This window comes from Naegleria gruberi (genome assembly GCF_000004985.1).
Source record: "Naegleria gruberi genomic scaffold NAEGRscaffold_59, whole genome shotgun sequence".
Classification (NCBI taxonomy): domain Eukaryota; phylum Heterolobosea; class Eutetramitea; order Acrasida; family Naegleriidae; genus Naegleria; species Naegleria gruberi.
This window is the reverse complement of record NW_003163268.1, coordinates 27,322-45,867: the sequence shown is the minus strand read 5'-3', so window position 1 is coordinate 45,867 and position 18,546 is coordinate 27,322. Positions and strand designations below refer to the sequence as shown.

Sequence of the window (18,546 nt, the reverse complement as noted above, 5' to 3'; positions counted from 1 at the left end):
AAAGCCAGGATAAAATGGATAATGGATGGATATTTCCGATTTTATTGGCTGCAAAATACAATTTAGTACACAGAAGAGCTGCTATTATTTCAGTTGGCAAACTAACACAGAAAGACTCATATCTACAAGCAACAGATCCAATTCATCACGTGAATCAAGTCAACATATTGGAATTGGTAGAATTGGTAGAATCGGAAGTTAATCACAAATTTATTCATCTAGTGATTGTATTAAGAGAGATCAAACAAAAATAACAATAAATCATATGATTATAATTCAAATTGGAAATAGTTGGAAAAAAAGCAAGATTTAATAGAAGAGTTTGAGTGAATGTGCAGTGTTATTTTCTTTGCAGAAATTATAAGAAATGCACAAGATGGTAAATTGCAAGATCTTGGCCATGAATTCCATTGGCTATAAGAAAGTTTTGAATCAGTTTAATGATGGTAATGATTGGTTACTCGCCCCCCTTTAATTTTATCCATTAAATCCAGATTTTTCCTTGATTTATCTGATTTATCCAGATAAAAATCCACTGGCAGTCGACGGAATCCACTCACATCTGACAAAATCCTTTCAATCCAGCGTTGGCTGGATAACACGGATACATATTACCCTCTTCTTCTTCTTCCAAATCCCAGGTCATAACAGTGTCATTATCACCAGTAGTATAGTGTGAAGTAAAAGCATCTAAGGTGTCATATAGTCCCTCACTGAATTTAGGTTTAGGGAAATTTAAAGCTCCAAATTCCTTTACAGAATTCATAAATACTGTATGGGCTGCCTTGTTTTTCGCATTAAAAAACTTTTTCCTTATAAAATCAGATTGCATTGATTGTAAGTCAATGTAGGAAACACAAATTACTTTGCAAGCATTTTCAATTGGTCCAAATGATTCAGTACTCATATCAGACAAGCTGTCATCAAATGCTACTGAGCTTTTTCTTGAAAAGGAGGAAGTAGATGATGCTGATGAGGTTGATTTTCTCAAATCTCCAGAACTCATACTATGGTTTGTGTGGGGTGGATCTTTGAGCTTATTTAGATGTGTTGTGGTGTAGCAATCTACAAAGAAGCTGGAAGAAAGTACTCTCGCTTTAACATGTGACTTCTTTTCAGGAAGAAGGACAGAGTTGGTTGACTTCATAATATTAGCAATACAGTTTCTCTTTGTATCTTTAACTACAGTACCAGCCACAACTGCTTGTCTAGGTTTCATTACCCAAGTTAAACCTGTCATTTGAATAACAATCTTGAGAATAGATTGTGCATACTTATTTGTTTTTGATATTGGAATGTAATCTAACTGATTAATACTCTCTGCATCTAGAATATCCTGTCTAACTTGAGTATGAGAAAACATATTAAAAGCTTGTTCCTTGGAACATGGTAAAATGAAAACTTGCTTTAACAGTTTACCATTTGCTTTTTCCTCATTTTCATCAATGTTGAATTCCTTTTTGGATTGATAACAAGCTCTTCTACCACTTGCTCCAACTTTAATTTCATCCCAAACTTCCTCATCATCATTAAAAGCCATGAATGAAAAGAATTGAATATCTCTATCACAAACCAATCCATCAAATTTTGGAATATACTCCATATATTTTGTGTTTTTCAGTACAGAAATTGATGTAATAAATGCTTCATCCTTTTGTTTAAGGAAATTGTTAAATTGAACAGATTTGGTAAACCTAGGATAAGTGTCATTCTTCAAATTATAGAAAATAGCACTTTGTGAATCATCAAAAATAGTTTCATCAACCAACATATTCTTTTCTGAAGTCAGTTGACCTGATTTTTCAAATCCTAACACGATATTCTGTCTATATTGTGATGATATATTAATTTCATGACTGCTGTTCGGCATGACATAAGTCTTTAGTATGAATAATGCCTTCTTTGTCTTATTCTCTTCAAATTTAAGTCGTTTAAAATCTTCAACTTCCTCATAAAACAAAAGAGGTTCTTCATTGTGTTCCCTCTTTAGATAGGCACGAAATTCTTCCTTGGCTTCGGGAACATCGAATATAGCCTCCAAAGGAAACTCATAAATCAAGTGGATATCCTCAAGTTTAGTCGAAGAATTGTTTCGTTTAAACTTGAACATTCTTTCGGTATTTTTTTTTGTTTGGTTGCCTCTCTAATATCTCATTTCACCTTGACATGTTAATCTCATGTAGTTTTTCAATAATATCACTGACGACCTTAACCTTTCCTTACCACACATGGCAATACAAGCCTTGGATTGGTTTACGTTCTTCGTATTGGAGGTCTGACAATCGAAATTTTATTTCCAAATCATGATGAAGGAATAAATTCCAAATTACTATTATATAGATGTTGAGCTGATGTGCTGAAATTCTTGGAGTTAATAGATGTGAAATTACACCAAGAATCAACAGAGGCGTGATGAACCACTTGCATTACAATAAGAATTAAAGATGATAAAAAATGACCAAATCTCTTCAGTCCACCATTTCTTCGCTTCTTTTCCATAATAACAACAATGGAACAAGTTTTGAATTTCAAGGTGAATACTATTTTCCCATAGCAGAAATTTACCGAAATCCAACAACATGGGTTTACAAGTGTAGAAAGATGAGCGATCAATCATTGATGGTTTTTAAAATTATTCATGATGATTCAGGTTTACTTGAGACTGGAGAAACCAGAAGCGAGTATTTGCAAAAGTATAAACACACAAATCATGCCAATGTTTTATCGATGAAAACTTTTAATAATTATAATGATGATGATGAAGCCTCTATAACCTTACGAGAATATGTTATTATATCTAAATTTAGAGGAAATAATTTGCGTGATGTGAGAAAAAACTTGGAAAGAGTTTCAATTTTAATGGTATTACAAATCATTGTGCAGTGTTGTGGAGCTTTGCAATCCCTATCACTGAATCATATCATTCACAGAGATGTTAAACCGGAAAATATTTTTATGAGTGAGGAGGGAATGATAGTGTTGGGAGATTTAGGATGTGCCACAATGGCAGAAAATAATTTAGATGATATGTTATTGTTAAATGAGGAAAATAATGAGCAATTGGTTGATGATTGTACTAGCTCCTGTTACTCTTCTGCTACAGGTTTTGCTGGTACAATTGGGTTTATTGCTCCAGAAATCCTTAATGGAAAATGTTCCTGCAAATGTGATATTTTTAGTCTGGGTATTACTATTCTATCATTTCTATTTCTAGATCGATTTCACTTACAATTAAAATATCAACAAGAAGAATTGTGGAATGATATCGAAACATTATTCCAAAATATTATTACTAATACTACTACCACTATTAGCGAATTTGAGAATGATCCTTCTTCATGGATTGTAATTAAGGACTTATGTAAAGGAATGACATGTATTCACGAAGACAATAGATATTCTATTGAAAATATATTTCAGGTGATGTTTGATAATTTGAATGGCAAAGTTACTAGCTTGGTTGATTGTTTTCAAAATTTAAAACACCCATTTAAAAATAGTAAGAGTGTTGTTTCGTATGTATGTGAAAAGAATGGCCTCAATCTTCAATTTGTATCACCAGAGGACTTTTTGATAGAGAAAGAACTTGTTTTAGGGTGTGTAAAACAAAATGGCATGTCTCTTGAATATGCACTCTCTTTTAGAAATGATTTTGAAATTGTAATGGAGGCTATTACTCAAAATTCAAACGCTATTATGTATGCCTCTACTAAACTTTTGAATGATCAGCAAATCATTTATCAAGTTGCATTGATGAGTGAACCTCAGGATGCAATTAAAAATCTATCACTGACCTCTGAAGAATTGAAGAATAATAGAGAATTCATGTTAAAAATAATGGAATTAAAAGGACAAGCACTATGTTGCATTCCTCATTTCAACAATGATAAGGAAATGGTCTTGAAAGCAGTGAAGAATTATGGTAATGCTCTATATTATTCATGTGAAAATTTGAGAAATGATAAGGATGTAATAATAGAGGCAATGAATACCGATGGTGGATCATTTAGTTATGCATCTGAGGAATTGAAGAAAGATCGTCATATTGTTACAGAAGCTATTAAAAGAGACGGTAACAATCTTGGGTATGCATGTAAGGCTTTAAGGAATGATTTAGAAATAGTTAGCTTGGCCATTAGAAAAAATGGAAATTCTCTTAAATTTTGTGGAACATCTTTTAAAGGAAACAAGATTATTGCTATGGAAGCAGTTAAAAATAATCCAATAGCTTTACAACACTGCACAGAAGAACTAAGGGACGATAGGGATATTGTTCTAGCTGCAGTTCAACTGGATGGAATTGTTCTTGAATATGCATCGGATAGATTGAGAAATGACAAAGAGGTTGTTATGAAGGCAGTTCAAAACAATGGCTCTTCCTTTAGATTTGCATCTGAAGAACTGAAACAAGATGGCGACATTCTCATTTTCAAAAAACCATTTACTTATATTTTACCATTTGTATTTTCCTCTCAACCACTATCAATAATAGATAATAGAGAATTAGCATTACAAAAAGTACAACAAAATGGATTAAACCTCGAGTATGTCTCAGAGGAACTGAAAAATGATAGGCAAGTAGTACTAGCAGCCATCTCTAAAAATGGAAATGCTCTCAAGTTTGCCTCAGAGGAATTGAGAAACGATAAGCAGATTGTAACTGCTGCGGTATTGGAAATACCATATACTCTCAAATTTGCTTCAAACGAGCTGAAAAACAATAGAGAATTCACAACAGAACTAGAAAAAGAAATGCAAAAACTGATTCCAAAATACATTTCACTAAAAGAAGAGAGTGCAATAGATATCATATTGTAATTTAAGTTTTTAATAATAAGAAGGAAACTAATGTATTATTTAGAAAGCAAAAAACCTTAAAAAAATTGACGAGTTCATAGTGAACCTGACGTTTTAGATCATCTACACAACAATGAAATGTTCATCACATAAGTACAATATATTTAGAAAATGCCTCCACCACCTCCACCTACTTCATTCATTGCTGTTAAAGCTCCTACAACCAAAATACTTTCATCATCTACAACATCTAATTCCGATGAATTGATGAAGAAACTCTCATCCCGAAGAGAACAAGAAGCGATCAAGGCTCCAAAAAAGATTGAATGGGAAATTGTTCATCCACAACCTACCTCTGAAGGAAAAAAGGTATTAAAATTTGTAATTATAAGTGATACACACAACAAACATGATATGCTGCAATTACCAGAGGGTGATGTATTTATTCATTGTGGTGATATGACTGATGAGGGAAAATTGGAGGATATTGAAAAGTTTAATCAATGGGTTGGAACACTTCCTTACAAACACAAGATTGTTATTTGTGGTATGTTTGTTTAATATTTGTTTAATAATTTGATTTAAATATTTTGTAACATTATTGAAATGATTGTAATTAGGTAATCATGAAGTGGATATTTCTAAACTTGGAAAGGAAAAGATTCAAGAATTATTTTCTAATGCTATTTATCTTGAAAATAGCAGTGTTGTAATTGAAGGTGTTAAAATTTATGGAACTCCATATATTCCAAATATGTCAGATTTACCTGGAGAAAAGAAGGAATACATGTGTCAATTCGACAATGATTATTTTTATAGAAGTGAGGAAAAGCTTGCAGAGATTTTTGCTACTATTGATCCAGATACAAATATTCTAGTGACCCATACACCACCAAAGGGTCATTTAGATGGAATTTTGAAATATGGAAGTCCTTCATTGATGACCAGAATGAATGAATTGAAAGATTTAAAGGTAAATTGTTTTGGTCATGTCCACATGGGTTATGGATATGAAAAGATACAAAATGGTGTTACTGTAATTAATGCTGCAAGTGATGGAGATGAACATCCAATTCATTTTGATTACAATGTTTAATCTAACTGAATAAAGGACCAATTTACCTCTGAGTGCGTTTAAGTTGAAACTCACCATCCAATTTGGTTTTGAATGTGGTTTGTGAAACTATTGAATTAATGATTGAACCCAATTTTCTACCAGTCCCATTTTTGGATAAGTTTTTGCAGTAGAAATTTCTGTCAGGAGCTCAATATCCTCTTTCGTAAAGAATGAACTGAACAAATCATTCCCCAATATAATAACCTCCATGTTTTTGTAAACATTTATGGTCTTCTCAATAAATTTGAGTCCTTTGGCCCATACACCTGTTGGAGGTGTGGTTAGCTTTGAGCAACTTAAGCCGGAACCAAATGACCACTTCCCTTCTGTCAACTTTAAGTACCCTAAATCTTTACAAGACTGAACTAGTTCAGCAGTCAACTGTCTGGCAAAAACAAAAAGTGTAATGTTTTTTTCAAGCAAACTGGCCTTATCTATTTCGTCTTGAAGCATTTTTAGACTAAATATTGATGAAAACATGTTGGTTTTACATGCAATACCAATTATACTATTGCCTTCAGGAACAGATATCAAAAAACCTGGGCTTTTGGATTTAGGAGCTGGGGGTCCTAAAACAGAGGTGGTCATAAACAATTCATGTTCCCTTTCAACCTTTTTGTCTGTTAGAAACTGTGAATGAGAGAATATTGAGTGGATGTTTTGCCATCTCGTTGCGTTTGAAAATTTGATGGTTACCAAAACTCTAGTTAGTATTGTGTCATGAAATAGTTGTTCAAGCAAGTCGACCTTGTCTATGTATCTGTAGTAATTGGAAGGAAGAGAAGCTAGGACAGATAAATGTTGCAAGCTTTCTTGCTTGGCTGCCTTAATCAATGTAAACCTTGGAATGAACATTTTGATCATGACTGTTGGTTTTCCATCAATATTGATAGTTGGTGTTTCCACGGCTACGTTAAGATCATGGATAAGGTCTATTTCAGTCAAAAACTCCTCTGTTACAGGAATTGGAAATCTCAACACTCCCATTGTTAATATTGAACGAAAGCGAGATAAATTGTCCTTAGTAGAAGTACATTCATTAAATGGGAAAATTTCTTTTGCTGTTTTCACAAGTGAAAGCTCTGGACCTGCTTCAAAGTTATTGAAAACATCGTCAATCTTTCCTCTCGTGCTGAAATCTAATGGTCCATTGCTTTTAACATGTCGCGTTAAAGATGAGAGAACGTACAGCACCAATCTTGGAACACCCATAGTAAACCAAAAAACTGTTTTGCAAAAGTATTCATAGTTGTTTCCAATATTACAAAAAATAGAAGTAAATTGCCTAACATTAAGTTTTCCATCCTTAGATATAATTACTTTCTCGAAAATCTCCATAATATGCTCTTCTTTTAACATTTCTAACGTGATATGAATTGCGTTTGTGGGAGAAATCAGTTTAGTTTCGTTTCTTAACAATCCTCTTCCCAGTTTCGTAAGAGTTGAAGATGTCCCACAAGCCACAAAGTAAATTCCTGGAGAAGATGATCCCATTGTAGGTTTGATTACTTTTTCCCAAAGATAAACAAAGGACACATGGCCATCCTTATAATGGTACTCTAGATATGAAGCTTCGTCTATTAGAATTAATATTGGGTAAAGTCTATTACGAGAATAAAATTGAAGAAACTGCATCCAATCAGAGCAAAAGCTCAATTCTGTAATAATATCTTTTTCTTCAAACGAAAGATCAGAAACATGATTGTATGTACACGCACCCACATACCGTAAAACATTCATCGTTTTAGAAACAAGAGGATCCTTTGAAATTGCTGCATGTTCTTCTATAGATGTCTTTAGCCTTAATAAAAAGAGACGACTTATACCACCCAATGGAAATTGCAAGTCCTTTTCTATAGAATTTGTTAATGTTGCCCTATTTAAAGGCATATCCACAAGAACTGCTTGCATAATATTATTTGCTACTGCTGATGAAGTTTCAGACTCGCAGCAGGTAAATTGCTCAAGATCATTCCTCTCCTTTAAAGCTTGTCGAAACTCTCTTAAAAGACGAGTTTTCCCACTACCATAATGCTGGCTCAAAATAGGGAGCAGTCCATGGTTCGCTGAGCTTTTTTGTTCTATTAAGCTGTCCATCAGGTTTCTGCAGGCTATTTCCCTGTTGACTAAGGGAATATCAAAAAACTGAAGTATATCAGATGGAAGATATTTCTTTGTTTCGGATTTTGTATGAACCTTTTTCTTGGGACTCCTTACAGGATAGGCACCAACAGAATCTATTTTTCTTTTCAACTTTGATTCCAGTTCAGTTTTCTGTTGTGGTTCAAGCGTTACTGAAGGAAAGAAGTTGCCCATTTTTCTTTTCGAAATATTTTTTAAAATTAATTACTGAATAACATTGTAAAATAACAAGATCAAATTCAATATTGAACTTGTTCAAACAGATTAGTTGTCCAATTAAATTGAAAAAATGACTAAACTGCAGCACAAGGCAATGCTGTCGGAATTTTCTTCGAATTTCAATTTAGTTTTTGGATTAATTAATAGCAATTCAACACAAAAACATAAAAATCTTGTAGCATTGGAATTTACAATTAGTACGAAAGATAAAATTAAAGTGAAACTTGATTCTGTGAACGGAGGAAAAACTGAGAAACGATACAAACTTCAAATTTCCTATCCATCCAACCTGATTGGACACTTTAAATTATCAATCAGCAAGTATTGTTTAGAAAAGAAACAGTTGACTCTTTTTATTGAAGATTTTAAATTGGAAGAAAGTGCTTTACTGTTTATTGGAAAGGTCGAAGGCAAAGTTTACATGATGTTAGTCAACCAACAATGGAATGGACTTTCGATTGCAAAACTAAACAACAAATTATTTAATCCCTTCTCAGAACAACTTTACAAGAATATTCTAGATCAGAATAGTGATGGAGGAATGATGTATAATCCAAATGTATATCTAGTAGATGAACCCTCACTCCATTTCAGAACAATATGTGACACAGCAATGGGAATGTTTCTTCCCTATGAAAAAACATCTTCTGTTGGATCAGTGCAGAAAAAATGTCAATGTTATTGCCAAAAATATTATAATGTTAAGGGGTTCAATTTCTCAATTTCTATTAAGGACCCGAATATGTTTAATGCTATAAATATGGGAATGGAAGGGGCATACCCTGAGAGAAATAAGGGTTATTGTTTTAAGAATGGTGTGTATTGGTATAGAACATATGATTACATTATTGAAAATTTAGAGTTTGAGGAATGTGTGGAAATTCAGATGAGACATATGAGACCTAATTATTATTTCCAAAAGGGACATTTTTATGATGTTGTCTATGTGAGAGGAAAGGTGAGGAAAGCTAGAGATGATGGTGAATTCAAGACATGTTTTACTTTGACATCATGGAAGAGATTGTGTATTGTCAAAGTAGAAAAGAGTGGTTGGGTTTCTAAATATTCCATTATCAAATAAACGAACATATTGCTGTATTGTTTAAGGAACTGCTTTAATCCTTAACGAATCATACACCAACTTATTTGTATTAATGAAATCAGCAGATATTGAAATAATGTAGAATAGCATGGTATTAGATAGTGTTTATTAAGGAATTTAGATTTCACTCGTGGTTTGTTGGGTGGGTGACAAAATGTGATTGATTCACATGATTTCAATCACGTTTTGACAGCCACCCTAATGAAATGCTCAAATGTCGTCGATTTATGGTCTGGAAGAATTTTAGTAAATATCGTACTGTTGAAGAGATTTACATGTTTTTAAATTTTGATAAATATTCTTCTCTTGGTTCGAAAGTGCTTTTCAAATTACAAGCCATATCGAGAAATGAAACGGCCAAATCAAAATAATTGAACACATTGGCAACGTACTGTCTTGGTTGAAACTGATTGGTTTCGACCTTTTTTAAGAAATCAGGAAAAGTAGTAGGCATCTCACTAAATTTTGAGATTACTCCTGTTTTTCCTTCAGAGAAATATGGAACAGAAGTTGGTGAATCAGCCTCTCTGTAAGAATTTCCCTTGTCCCATAAAATAAAGAGAGGAATGTTCATGGACATCATTTCTTCGAGAGCAATGCCCTGAGTTTCTGTTGATACGCACACAACAGCAAATCTAGCCTTTTCTCTCAATAATTTCCAATATTGTGGCTCAGTATATCCACCATAACCAAAAAAATGGAGAGTACTATTGGAAAAGTATGCATTATTCTTCAATAATGATTCAGTTAGACTCTTAACAGTCTCTGGAGCTCCCTGTCCACAATTCTTGATATATAATACACCATCCATACTTGGAGGTTCTTGTTTTGGTTTTGGTGACCAAATTTTTGTGTTAATTGGTGTTGGATAAACCAATAATTTCATAGATTTTGGTAGAGCAGGACCATAGTCATGATATTTTACCCAATGTGAAGCTGTTAAAACTCTAACTTTATCTCCCAATCTACTGTAATGATGTGCATGTATATCAGGTGCTATGGTAGGTCCAACAAAATATACGAAATTGTCTTTTAGCTTTTCTCTTAAAAGTCTATCAACAACTTTTGTATGTTGAATTGGATGATAGGAATACATAGCATCTGCACTCAATACATCAGGACTATCAATATCCTCAGTAGAAATAAATTCCTTTCCAATAAGTTTCAATGCAGACATTAAAGTAATTCCTACTTTTCTAGGTCCACCAGAATGGAAATGAAATGTATCATGAAGCATTACAATCTTTTTTTTCCAACACTCCTCTCCAACTATATGTTTTGCAAGAGTTTGTAATGTTGTGGAATAGTCATTATCATAGATGGCATGAACATTCTTTTCTCTCAACATGTAAATTTCAGTGTGTGGAAGTACAAAATTACGATAAATTGGATAATTTTCAAGGAAATAATCTGCAGGTACCACAACTGAATCAAATGGTGAATAGGTTATTTGATGTTTATGCATAGAACTATCCCAAACTCTATCCTTTTCAAAATATCTTCTAATCCTTCTTCTATACGTATCCATTTTACTAAAATCAATTGGACGATCCAGAGAAATAGATAATGCTCTATTCACCTGATCATCCACATTAATCATTGATTTATACAACTCTTTCAAATCATGTTTCATAATTTCGGAAAATCCTGGACGTTGATGAGAATAATCACTCTCCGTAAATATCCTCGAAGAATAATTTAAAAACATTTGATGATGATAGGGTGAACTAAACTCGGGACGATTCTTCTCTGAAGGACTTGCTGCTCTAGACTCTTCAACATTGCTCTTCTTTACTACTAGGAGATAGATGGCTGACTGTAAAAGAGCAACTATTACGAGTGCGAATAAAGCTTTAAACACTGTTTTATAACTCATATGTGTGGTGGTTCTTCAAGTCAAATTTTTATATTTTTTTAAAGTTTTTCAAATTTAATGGTTAAATGTTGTTGTTGTCAGTTATCATTGATGATGACAGCCACCACGTATTTTCTAATGTTTTTTAACGAAAAATCTACCAGTTTGTATCCAATTCCTTACCTGTTGAATTGCCTTTTTTAGAAGATACAATTTCTATTTATTCAATATAACTTTGTAAATCATCCAATATTGCATGTCTGCTGTTTCTTCTTCTATCAACATTGAAAGTATCAATTGTTATTCAATTTACTTGGTTAGAATTGGATTTATTTCTTCTTTGAAAAGATTTCATCAATGTTTTGATTCTTATTTTCAGGTTTCTTTTCAACAACCTTCTTTTCAACCTTCTTTTGAACAACCTTCTTCTTCTTAATAGTGACAGATTTCTTGTCACAAGTGGCCAAATATTTGAGCATTTCTACAGTTTCCTTAGTGAGCTTCTTATTCTTTGGTTTAGTTGGTTTTTTACATTTCTTTGGTTTGACTGGCTTTGGACATTTCTTTGGTTTAGTTGGTTTCTTACATTTCTTTTCAGGCTTTTTTTCAGGCTTCTTTTCAACCTTCTTTGATTTCTTCCATTTGAAAATAATCTTTACCATCTTTTTAACAGATTTTGGAAGTTTTGGCTTGGTATTATTTCTACATTTTGGAACTGAACGATTCTTCTTCAAATGAGAGAATAAAATCAACAAATCAGCTCCCAAATGTTTCTTTGGATGGAATCTCTTTCCTTGTTGATATTTAATTCTGAAAATTGATCTAATTTGACGAGCCAAACTCTTACTTTCCCTCTTTGAACATTTAGAACGTTTAACTTTTTGATGAATTTCAACAATGACAGATTTCTTAACCTTCTTAACTTTTCTCTTTTGATGAATTTCAACAATGACTGTCTTTTTAGTTGGTTTCTTCTTCTTTTGTCTCTTTTCTTGATGAACTTCAATAACAACAGTCTTTTTTTCAACCTTCTTTTTCTTTGAACAACACTTTGGGAATTTAAATGGTGGAATTTTAATAGTAATTGGTTGTGGTTGATATTGAACTTGAGGTTGAGGAGCTTGAATAATAATTGGTTGTTGTTGTTGTTGAGTTGATGTTCCAGCAGCAGCAGAAGCAGCGGAAGATGATGAAGCACTTAAACCACCCAAACCACTAATTCCATTCAAATTTAAATCCAGTGAAATTTTGTTGTCTTTCCCATTTAATTTGAGAGCATTTGTGAAGGTTGCCAAGAAGCAACAAATCAAAATGCTTCCAAGCAAGAGGAAGGATAATGATGAACTCTTATGCATAATTTTTTATGATGAAGCACGTTCAGTGATCTGTGAAGTAGTCACAAGGGCAAACCGAAAATTTTTATTGGTGATGCCAGTTCAAAACAGTGACAGTTGATAGGTGACTTGGCTTCCATACAACAACCATTGAGGATAATTCAGCACTGTTCAACCAACCCTTAAAAGTGTTCAACAGTAGTAGTGGAAGTAATTTAAGGATTAGAAACGCACACAGCACAATAAATTTCACACATAATACACGTGTGTAGAAGACACGTAGCAAAATGTCTTCCATTCGGGGAATAAATGTTTCCAATTCCTTAAATAAATACTGTCCGTTTCCTTATAAAAAAAAACACAATGGTCCAATCAATACCTTACCACCATTAAAAAAAATTAAACCAATATCATCATGAGTAAGACATCGTCTAATGAAAATTCATCAACACCATCATCTACCTCATCCGAGCAACAACAAGTAGAGAAAGTAGCAACAGAAGAAACAATCAATACTACTACATCTTCTTCATCGTCATCATGGCTTAAATCCCTATTGAAATACGGTTCTTGGGTTGTTGTTGGAACAGGATGGGCAGCAGTAATGGGATTGTCCATATTTCATAGATTTAAACCTGTTAATCCAGATCCATCCATTGACCCAAGAGCATTGGAATATGTCGGATCAACTTATACTTTAAAACAAGGATATCCTGCATTGGCTTTACATGCTAGTTGTGGAATGGTTTGTTTGGGATTGGGTATTTTCCAATTTCAAGAATCATTCAGGGCTAGACATATGAAATTACACAAATGGATGGGTTATATTTTCAATTCAAGTATTGTTCTAGGTGCAATTGGATCAATAGGTTTGATTCCATACAGTGCTGGTGGATTGGCAACTAAGAGTGCATTCACATTATTGACATCTATTTGGGTTGGTACAATGGGAATGGCAATGGCCTATGTTTTACCAAAATGGATAAATCCATTCAAATCTCTAATTAACAAGGAGAAGGAATATAGAATTCAAAAGCACAGAGAATGGATGATTAGATGTTATGCTACTGTGATGAGTTCAATCTCATTGAGAGTCTATTTGGCTCTCTTTACAGTTTACAATATTTTCCAACAAAAGGAAGGAATCAATGTTGATGCTGCTGTTAAGGATTCTTATACAAGTTCAGTTTGGTTGTCATTCGTTACTAATTTGATACTTTCTGAAATTTACATTAATTGTGTCTATAGAAAATAATTATTGTAATAAACATTTCTCATTATAATTTTTCTTATTTCGTTCTTTCCCATGAATCTTATTTTTCTTAATTTGCTTGAATACATTAATATCTAAATTGATTACCTCTTGAAATAAATGTACATGTGGAAAAGGGAAATGAATAAACATTCTAATAATCAATTCAAATACCTTTGAAACATTAATATTTGATTTGGCACTTGTTTCAATAATATCATAATTCATAAATTTAAATCGTTCAATAAACGAATTGAAATAATTTTTCCATTCATCAAATGTTGACTCTCTTTCCTCTTGTTGTAAGTCTGATTTGTTGACAACAAACACAATAGGAAAATAAAATCCATCATGATCTAAACCCTTAATTAATGTTATTTGATCCAAAAGTTCCTCATAATATGTTGCACATTTAGTTGGAGTAGTGTCCAAACTTGCAGTAATTACAAAACAATCATGTGTTCTAATAAAACCATCTCTCATTGCAATATATGTATCTAATCCAGCTAAGATAGTGTGTTCTAATTAATTGATAATAATAATATTCCTACTTACCTGTATCCAAAACAACCAAGGAATGTACAAATCCATCCACTTTCACCTGCTTTCTATAAGTATCTTCCAGTGTTGGATCTGTAACCTGTGGGAATTTACCATAAACAAATTGCTCTATTAAAGAAGATTTACCATTACCAACAGGACCAATAATACAAACTCTACAGTCATCAACAATTTCTTCTTTGTACAATGTAGGATAATTAATAAATCGCCTTGCCAACTTTCTCAACACTAGTGCCTTTCTCTTCAGATCATTCTCCTCTTGCTCATCAAGTAATTTAATAAATTGATTATTCATTCCGAATTCATCTAATAAAAGGCTTTTCCAAAATGTATTACTCTTATTTTCAATTCTTCTAGAAAGATCCTTGTTGATAGATTGGAGAGTGGCCATTTGTGGAGTAGAGGCTGATGATGATTAGGCTTTGCACAATACTCTAGTATGTTGAATATGATTTCATCAGGTAATTCTATTAATTCCATTTTTTAATTTGATGGGTTGGTGAACATTGATGATACCACACGGTGAGTTAGTTGTGAGTTGTTGAAGAGGTAAAGATGATACGAAGTGTTTTATACCATGATGGTTTTTTTAATATTTTTTTATTCAAATTTATGTAACGGTAACTTTTTTGGGTTTATTTTCTCTTGTTGTGTTTTTCAACCATTTGATAGAAGAGGGAGGAGGAATCTGCCAATAATTCAGATGGACTTCCAATTTCTCTCACTAATCCATCATCTATTACAACAATCTTATCATAATCTAATATTGTTTCCAATCTGTGAGCTACACAAATCACTGTGCAATTTGATGAGAACTCTTCTCTCAATGTTTTCTGAATGAGTTTATCAGTTTCCAAATCACACAGTGCAGTAGCCTCATCCAATATCAAAATTTTGCTCTTTCTTATCAGAGCTCTAGCAAGACACAATAATTGTCTCGTACCTGCTGAAATGTTTTCACCATTTTCTGATATTTCAGTTTCTAGACCAGTTGGCTTGATGGTTATTACTTCTTTTTCTGATTTTTCTTCATCTTCATCATCTAATGATTGTAATTGATCCAATTTATCTTTCATTCCAACTTTTTCTAAAGCATCCCATAATTCTCTATCTGTATATTGTGAATAACTGTCAAGATTCTCACGAAGAGTTCCTTTAAATAGAGTTGGTTGTTGTGGAATGATACACATGGTACTTCTCAGTGTTTCAAGTGGTACATTTCTAATATCAATACCATCAATGAGAATGGTGGATTCTTGTTCAATTTCTTGCATTCTCATTAGTGATTGAATTAAACTGGATTTTCCTGAGCCTGTTCTTCCACAAATGCTCACTCTTTCTTTTGCATTGATTTTTAAATTAATTCCTTTGAGGACTAATTTGTTTTGTTCAGCTGGTTCAGTTTCGAATGTATGTTTCTTATATCTCATACAAACATTTTTCATTTCAATTTGACCTCCATTTCCAAATTCTTTCATGTCAACTTGAACATTAGGTTCATATTTTTCACTTTCTAATTCAGAATATTGTTCAATTCTCTCAACTGAAACAATATACTTTTCAATCATTACAAAAAGGTATGAAATATAATAGAGTGAATCAAAACTCAATGTTGCTTGAAGAATAATCACACCAACCAATGATCCACTAAAACTCAACACACTAGAAATAATGATGAGTGATACACACAGAGCAAATACAACCTCATTTCTCATATTAAAGTAAGCGCTCAAACAATGAGAATTATACGAAACTCTTGCTTGTGTTTCTGCCTTTTCAATAAAACTTTCAACAAGTAAATTTTGTTTTCCAAAGGCACGAATAGTTTGAAGACCATGAATAGTTTCAGATAGTTGTGAATTAACTGGTGAAGAATAAACCCCTGCCAATAGTTCAATTTCTCTCAGTGAAACTCTATAATAACTCTGCACGAAAAATATAACAGGTGACAGAATGACTACTGGAATAATTGAATAGGGTGACATGATCATTACAGTAATAATACCACCAATCCAGAAGAAAAAGTATGGAATCAATTGTGCCAAGTTCTTATTAAGATCAGTATCTATCGAATTGGTATCACGTGTGAATCTGGCAATTATTCTTCCAACAGGTGTTGAATCAAAGAATGCAATACATGAATGAATGATACTAGTCATTAATTTCTCATGTAATAGTTTGGCAGTATTCAAAAAGTGAATGAGGCAAAGAAATCCAGAACTAATATCTGCCACAATGTAAATCAAAGAAGTACCCAAATAGGCAAGTAAATAAGTCAACAGTGTAAAGCTTTGATATTCACTATCATTTGACCACAAGCTCAATACATATTGATGACCAACTGTTACCAATTGTTGAATAATGGCACAGAAACAAATGAGAGCAAACATGAATTTGCTATTACCAACTGCAAATTTGAATAATCTCTTCATACTATCAAGTGTGGATGGATTCTTACGTTGTTCTTCTTCTATTTTGGAATATTCTTCAAGGGATTCATGTGAAATCAATTCAATTGAAGTTTGATTCTCGATATTCTCTTCCTCTTCATCGAATAAATCTCTTTCTTCCTGTTGATTATTCTTATTGTTGGATGAAAATTCATCAATTAGATTTTTAAAATTCAAATCTTCTTGATAGAGCTCTGTAAAAGTTCCTTGTTGAACAATTCTACCTTGATCCATCACTAAAATTCTATCAGCCTTATCAATAAAGTGAATTTGATTAGTGACCATTAGAGTTGTCTTTCCCTTCAAGAATCCATAAATTCCATATTTCATAATATGATCAGCTGTATGAACATCAACTGCTGACAATGGATCATCCAATAAGAATACATCTGCATTTGAGTAGAAACATCTGGCCAATGAAATTCTCAGCTTTTGACCTCCTGATAAATTAATTCCACTCTCTCCAATCATTGTCATGTCTCCAATTTCTTTTGATATTTGTTGAAGATCAGGTTCCAAATTACAAGCATGGAGAACTTGTTGATATCTTTCCTTATCAAATTCTTCTCCAAATAGAATATTCTCACGAATAGTTTGGTTTCTAATCCAAGAATCTTGAGCAACATAGGAATATTTCAGATTAGAATCTTTTTCAAAGAATGAATCTTGAGATTCAATGAAATTCATTTCTCCCAACAAGGAGGACAATAAAGATGATTTCGATTGACCAACTCTTCCAATAATACAAACAAATTCACCCTTCTTAATTTTAAGATTAATTTCCTTCAAAGTTATTGTTGGTGATGATTCGCACTTTAGAGAATCCCATGTAAATGAAGCATTGGCATACTCTGCAACCAAATCCTTCTCCAGAATCTTCTGATTTTCCATTTCCTTATTATTAGAATCGGTGGACGATTCTGAAATTTCTTCAGAGCTGAGTAATTTGATAATTCTCTTAAAGCTTGTACAAGCTCTCGAAATATTCAGCAATGAATCAGGTACATAGATAACCTCATATCTAATCATATCGAGTGCACTTAGAAATGAGAATGATGTGCTCACACTCAAAGTTTCACCTTTCACATAACAAAAATGTAAAAAACTAACAAATGAAATCATTGGAGCAAATGCATTCCACAATACACTCATTCCAGAATCTGAAATATAACCCTTCTTGATATTTTTCATTTCCACCTCCCTGATATTCATAATTTTCCTCTTGAATAATTTTTCCATTGTATAAAATTTAACAAATCTCATTGCATAGACCATTTGTGAAATAATTTGACTTCTTTCATCCTGATTTGCCTCAATAATTTCCTCAATTTTCTGTTCCCAAATCATACATGCAGCTGAGAGTGGAAGAACAAGTATTAAAATAATTGAAAATCCAAACAATGCTGAAATTCCCAATAAATTACATGAAAACCACAAACAAGCAGCAAATGTCATCATTGATGCAATGACAGTTTCAATATAATAATAAAACCATGGAAATCTAGATGCATCTGTTGTTGCAATATTCATAACAGAACCAGTAGAATATTCATGTTTAGAACTATTACTCATTCTCAACACTTTCCTATAAATTGCATTCAATAAAGAATTACTTGTTGATTCTCCCAATTGTTGTGCAATAAAAGTTACATGATCATCAGTAAAACATCTAATTGATTTGAATATAAACATTAATAAACTCATTCCGATTACATAT

The 18,546-nt window shown here is 32.7% G+C and overlaps 10 protein-coding genes across 10 annotated transcripts; 4 read left to right on the top strand and 6 right to left on the bottom strand.

The window, feature by feature from the left end:
* Positions 1–556: 556 nt before the first annotated feature.
* On the bottom strand, positions 557–2,110 carry NAEGRDRAFT_81430 (RGS domain-containing protein; the record flags this gene model as incomplete). The annotated part of the gene is made up of 1 exon (XM_002671621.1): positions 557–2,110. One exon carries the CDS (start codon positions 2,108–2,110, stop codon positions 557–559), a length of 1,554 nt encoding a protein of 517 aa, XP_002671667.1.
* A 348-nt stretch (positions 2,111–2,458) lies between these two features.
* Positions 2,459–4,818, top strand: NAEGRDRAFT_59370 (uncharacterized protein; the record flags this gene model as incomplete). The annotated part of the gene is made up of 1 exon (XM_002671679.1): positions 2,459–4,818. Exon 1 carries the CDS (start codon positions 2,602–2,604, stop codon positions 4,816–4,818), a length of 2,217 nt encoding a protein of 738 aa, XP_002671725.1. The 5' UTR covers positions 2,459–2,601.
* Positions 4,819–4,968: 150 nt separating this feature from the next.
* Positions 4,969–5,893, top strand: NAEGRDRAFT_52687 (uncharacterized protein; the record flags this gene model as incomplete). Its single annotated transcript, XM_002671678.1, has 2 exons — positions 4,969–5,344; positions 5,418–5,893. The coding sequence occupies 2 exons, from the start codon at positions 4,969–4,971 to the stop codon at positions 5,891–5,893; spliced, it is 852 nt and encodes a 283-aa protein (XP_002671724.1).
* An 87-nt stretch (positions 5,894–5,980) lies between these two features.
* On the bottom strand, positions 5,981–8,230 carry NAEGRDRAFT_52686 (uncharacterized protein; the record flags this gene model as incomplete). Its single annotated transcript, XM_002671620.1, has 1 exon — positions 5,981–8,230. One exon carries the CDS (start codon positions 8,228–8,230, stop codon positions 5,981–5,983), a length of 2,250 nt encoding a protein of 749 aa, XP_002671666.1.
* Positions 8,231–8,345: 115 nt separating this feature from the next.
* On the top strand, positions 8,346–9,356 carry NAEGRDRAFT_73179 (uncharacterized protein; the record flags this gene model as incomplete). The annotated part of the gene is made up of 1 exon (XM_002671677.1): positions 8,346–9,356. One exon carries the CDS (start codon positions 8,346–8,348, stop codon positions 9,354–9,356), a length of 1,011 nt encoding a protein of 336 aa, XP_002671723.1.
* A 292-nt stretch (positions 9,357–9,648) lies between these two features.
* On the bottom strand, positions 9,649–11,253 carry NAEGRDRAFT_52685 (uncharacterized protein; the record flags this gene model as incomplete). The annotated part of the gene is made up of 1 exon (XM_002671619.1): positions 9,649–11,253. One exon carries the CDS (start codon positions 11,251–11,253, stop codon positions 9,649–9,651), a length of 1,605 nt encoding a protein of 534 aa, XP_002671665.1.
* Positions 11,254–11,547: 294 nt separating this feature from the next.
* On the bottom strand, positions 11,548–12,587 carry NAEGRDRAFT_81428 (uncharacterized protein; the record flags this gene model as incomplete). The annotated part of the gene is made up of 1 exon (XM_002671618.1): positions 11,548–12,587. The coding sequence occupies one exon, from the start codon at positions 12,585–12,587 to the stop codon at positions 11,562–11,564; it is 1,026 nt and encodes a 341-aa protein (XP_002671664.1). The 3' UTR covers positions 11,548–11,561.
* Positions 12,588–12,981: 394 nt separating this feature from the next.
* Positions 12,982–13,821, top strand: NAEGRDRAFT_73176 (uncharacterized protein; the record flags this gene model as incomplete). Its single annotated transcript, XM_002671676.1, has 1 exon — positions 12,982–13,821. One exon carries the CDS (start codon positions 12,982–12,984, stop codon positions 13,819–13,821), a length of 840 nt encoding a protein of 279 aa, XP_002671722.1.
* Positions 13,822–13,906: 85 nt separating this feature from the next.
* Positions 13,907–14,770, bottom strand: NAEGRDRAFT_73175 (ras family small GTPase; the record flags this gene model as incomplete). Its single annotated transcript, XM_002671617.1, has 3 exons — positions 13,907–13,972; positions 13,993–14,324; positions 14,374–14,770. The coding sequence occupies 3 exons, from the start codon at positions 14,768–14,770 to the stop codon at positions 13,907–13,909; spliced, it is 795 nt and encodes a 264-aa protein (XP_002671663.1).
* A 244-nt stretch (positions 14,771–15,014) lies between these two features.
* On the bottom strand, positions 15,015–18,533 carry NAEGRDRAFT_73174 (uncharacterized protein; the record flags this gene model as incomplete). The annotated part of the gene is made up of 1 exon (XM_002671616.1): positions 15,015–18,533. The coding sequence occupies one exon, from the start codon at positions 18,531–18,533 to the stop codon at positions 15,015–15,017; it is 3,519 nt and encodes a 1,172-aa protein (XP_002671662.1).
* Positions 18,534–18,546: the final 13 nt, after the last annotated feature.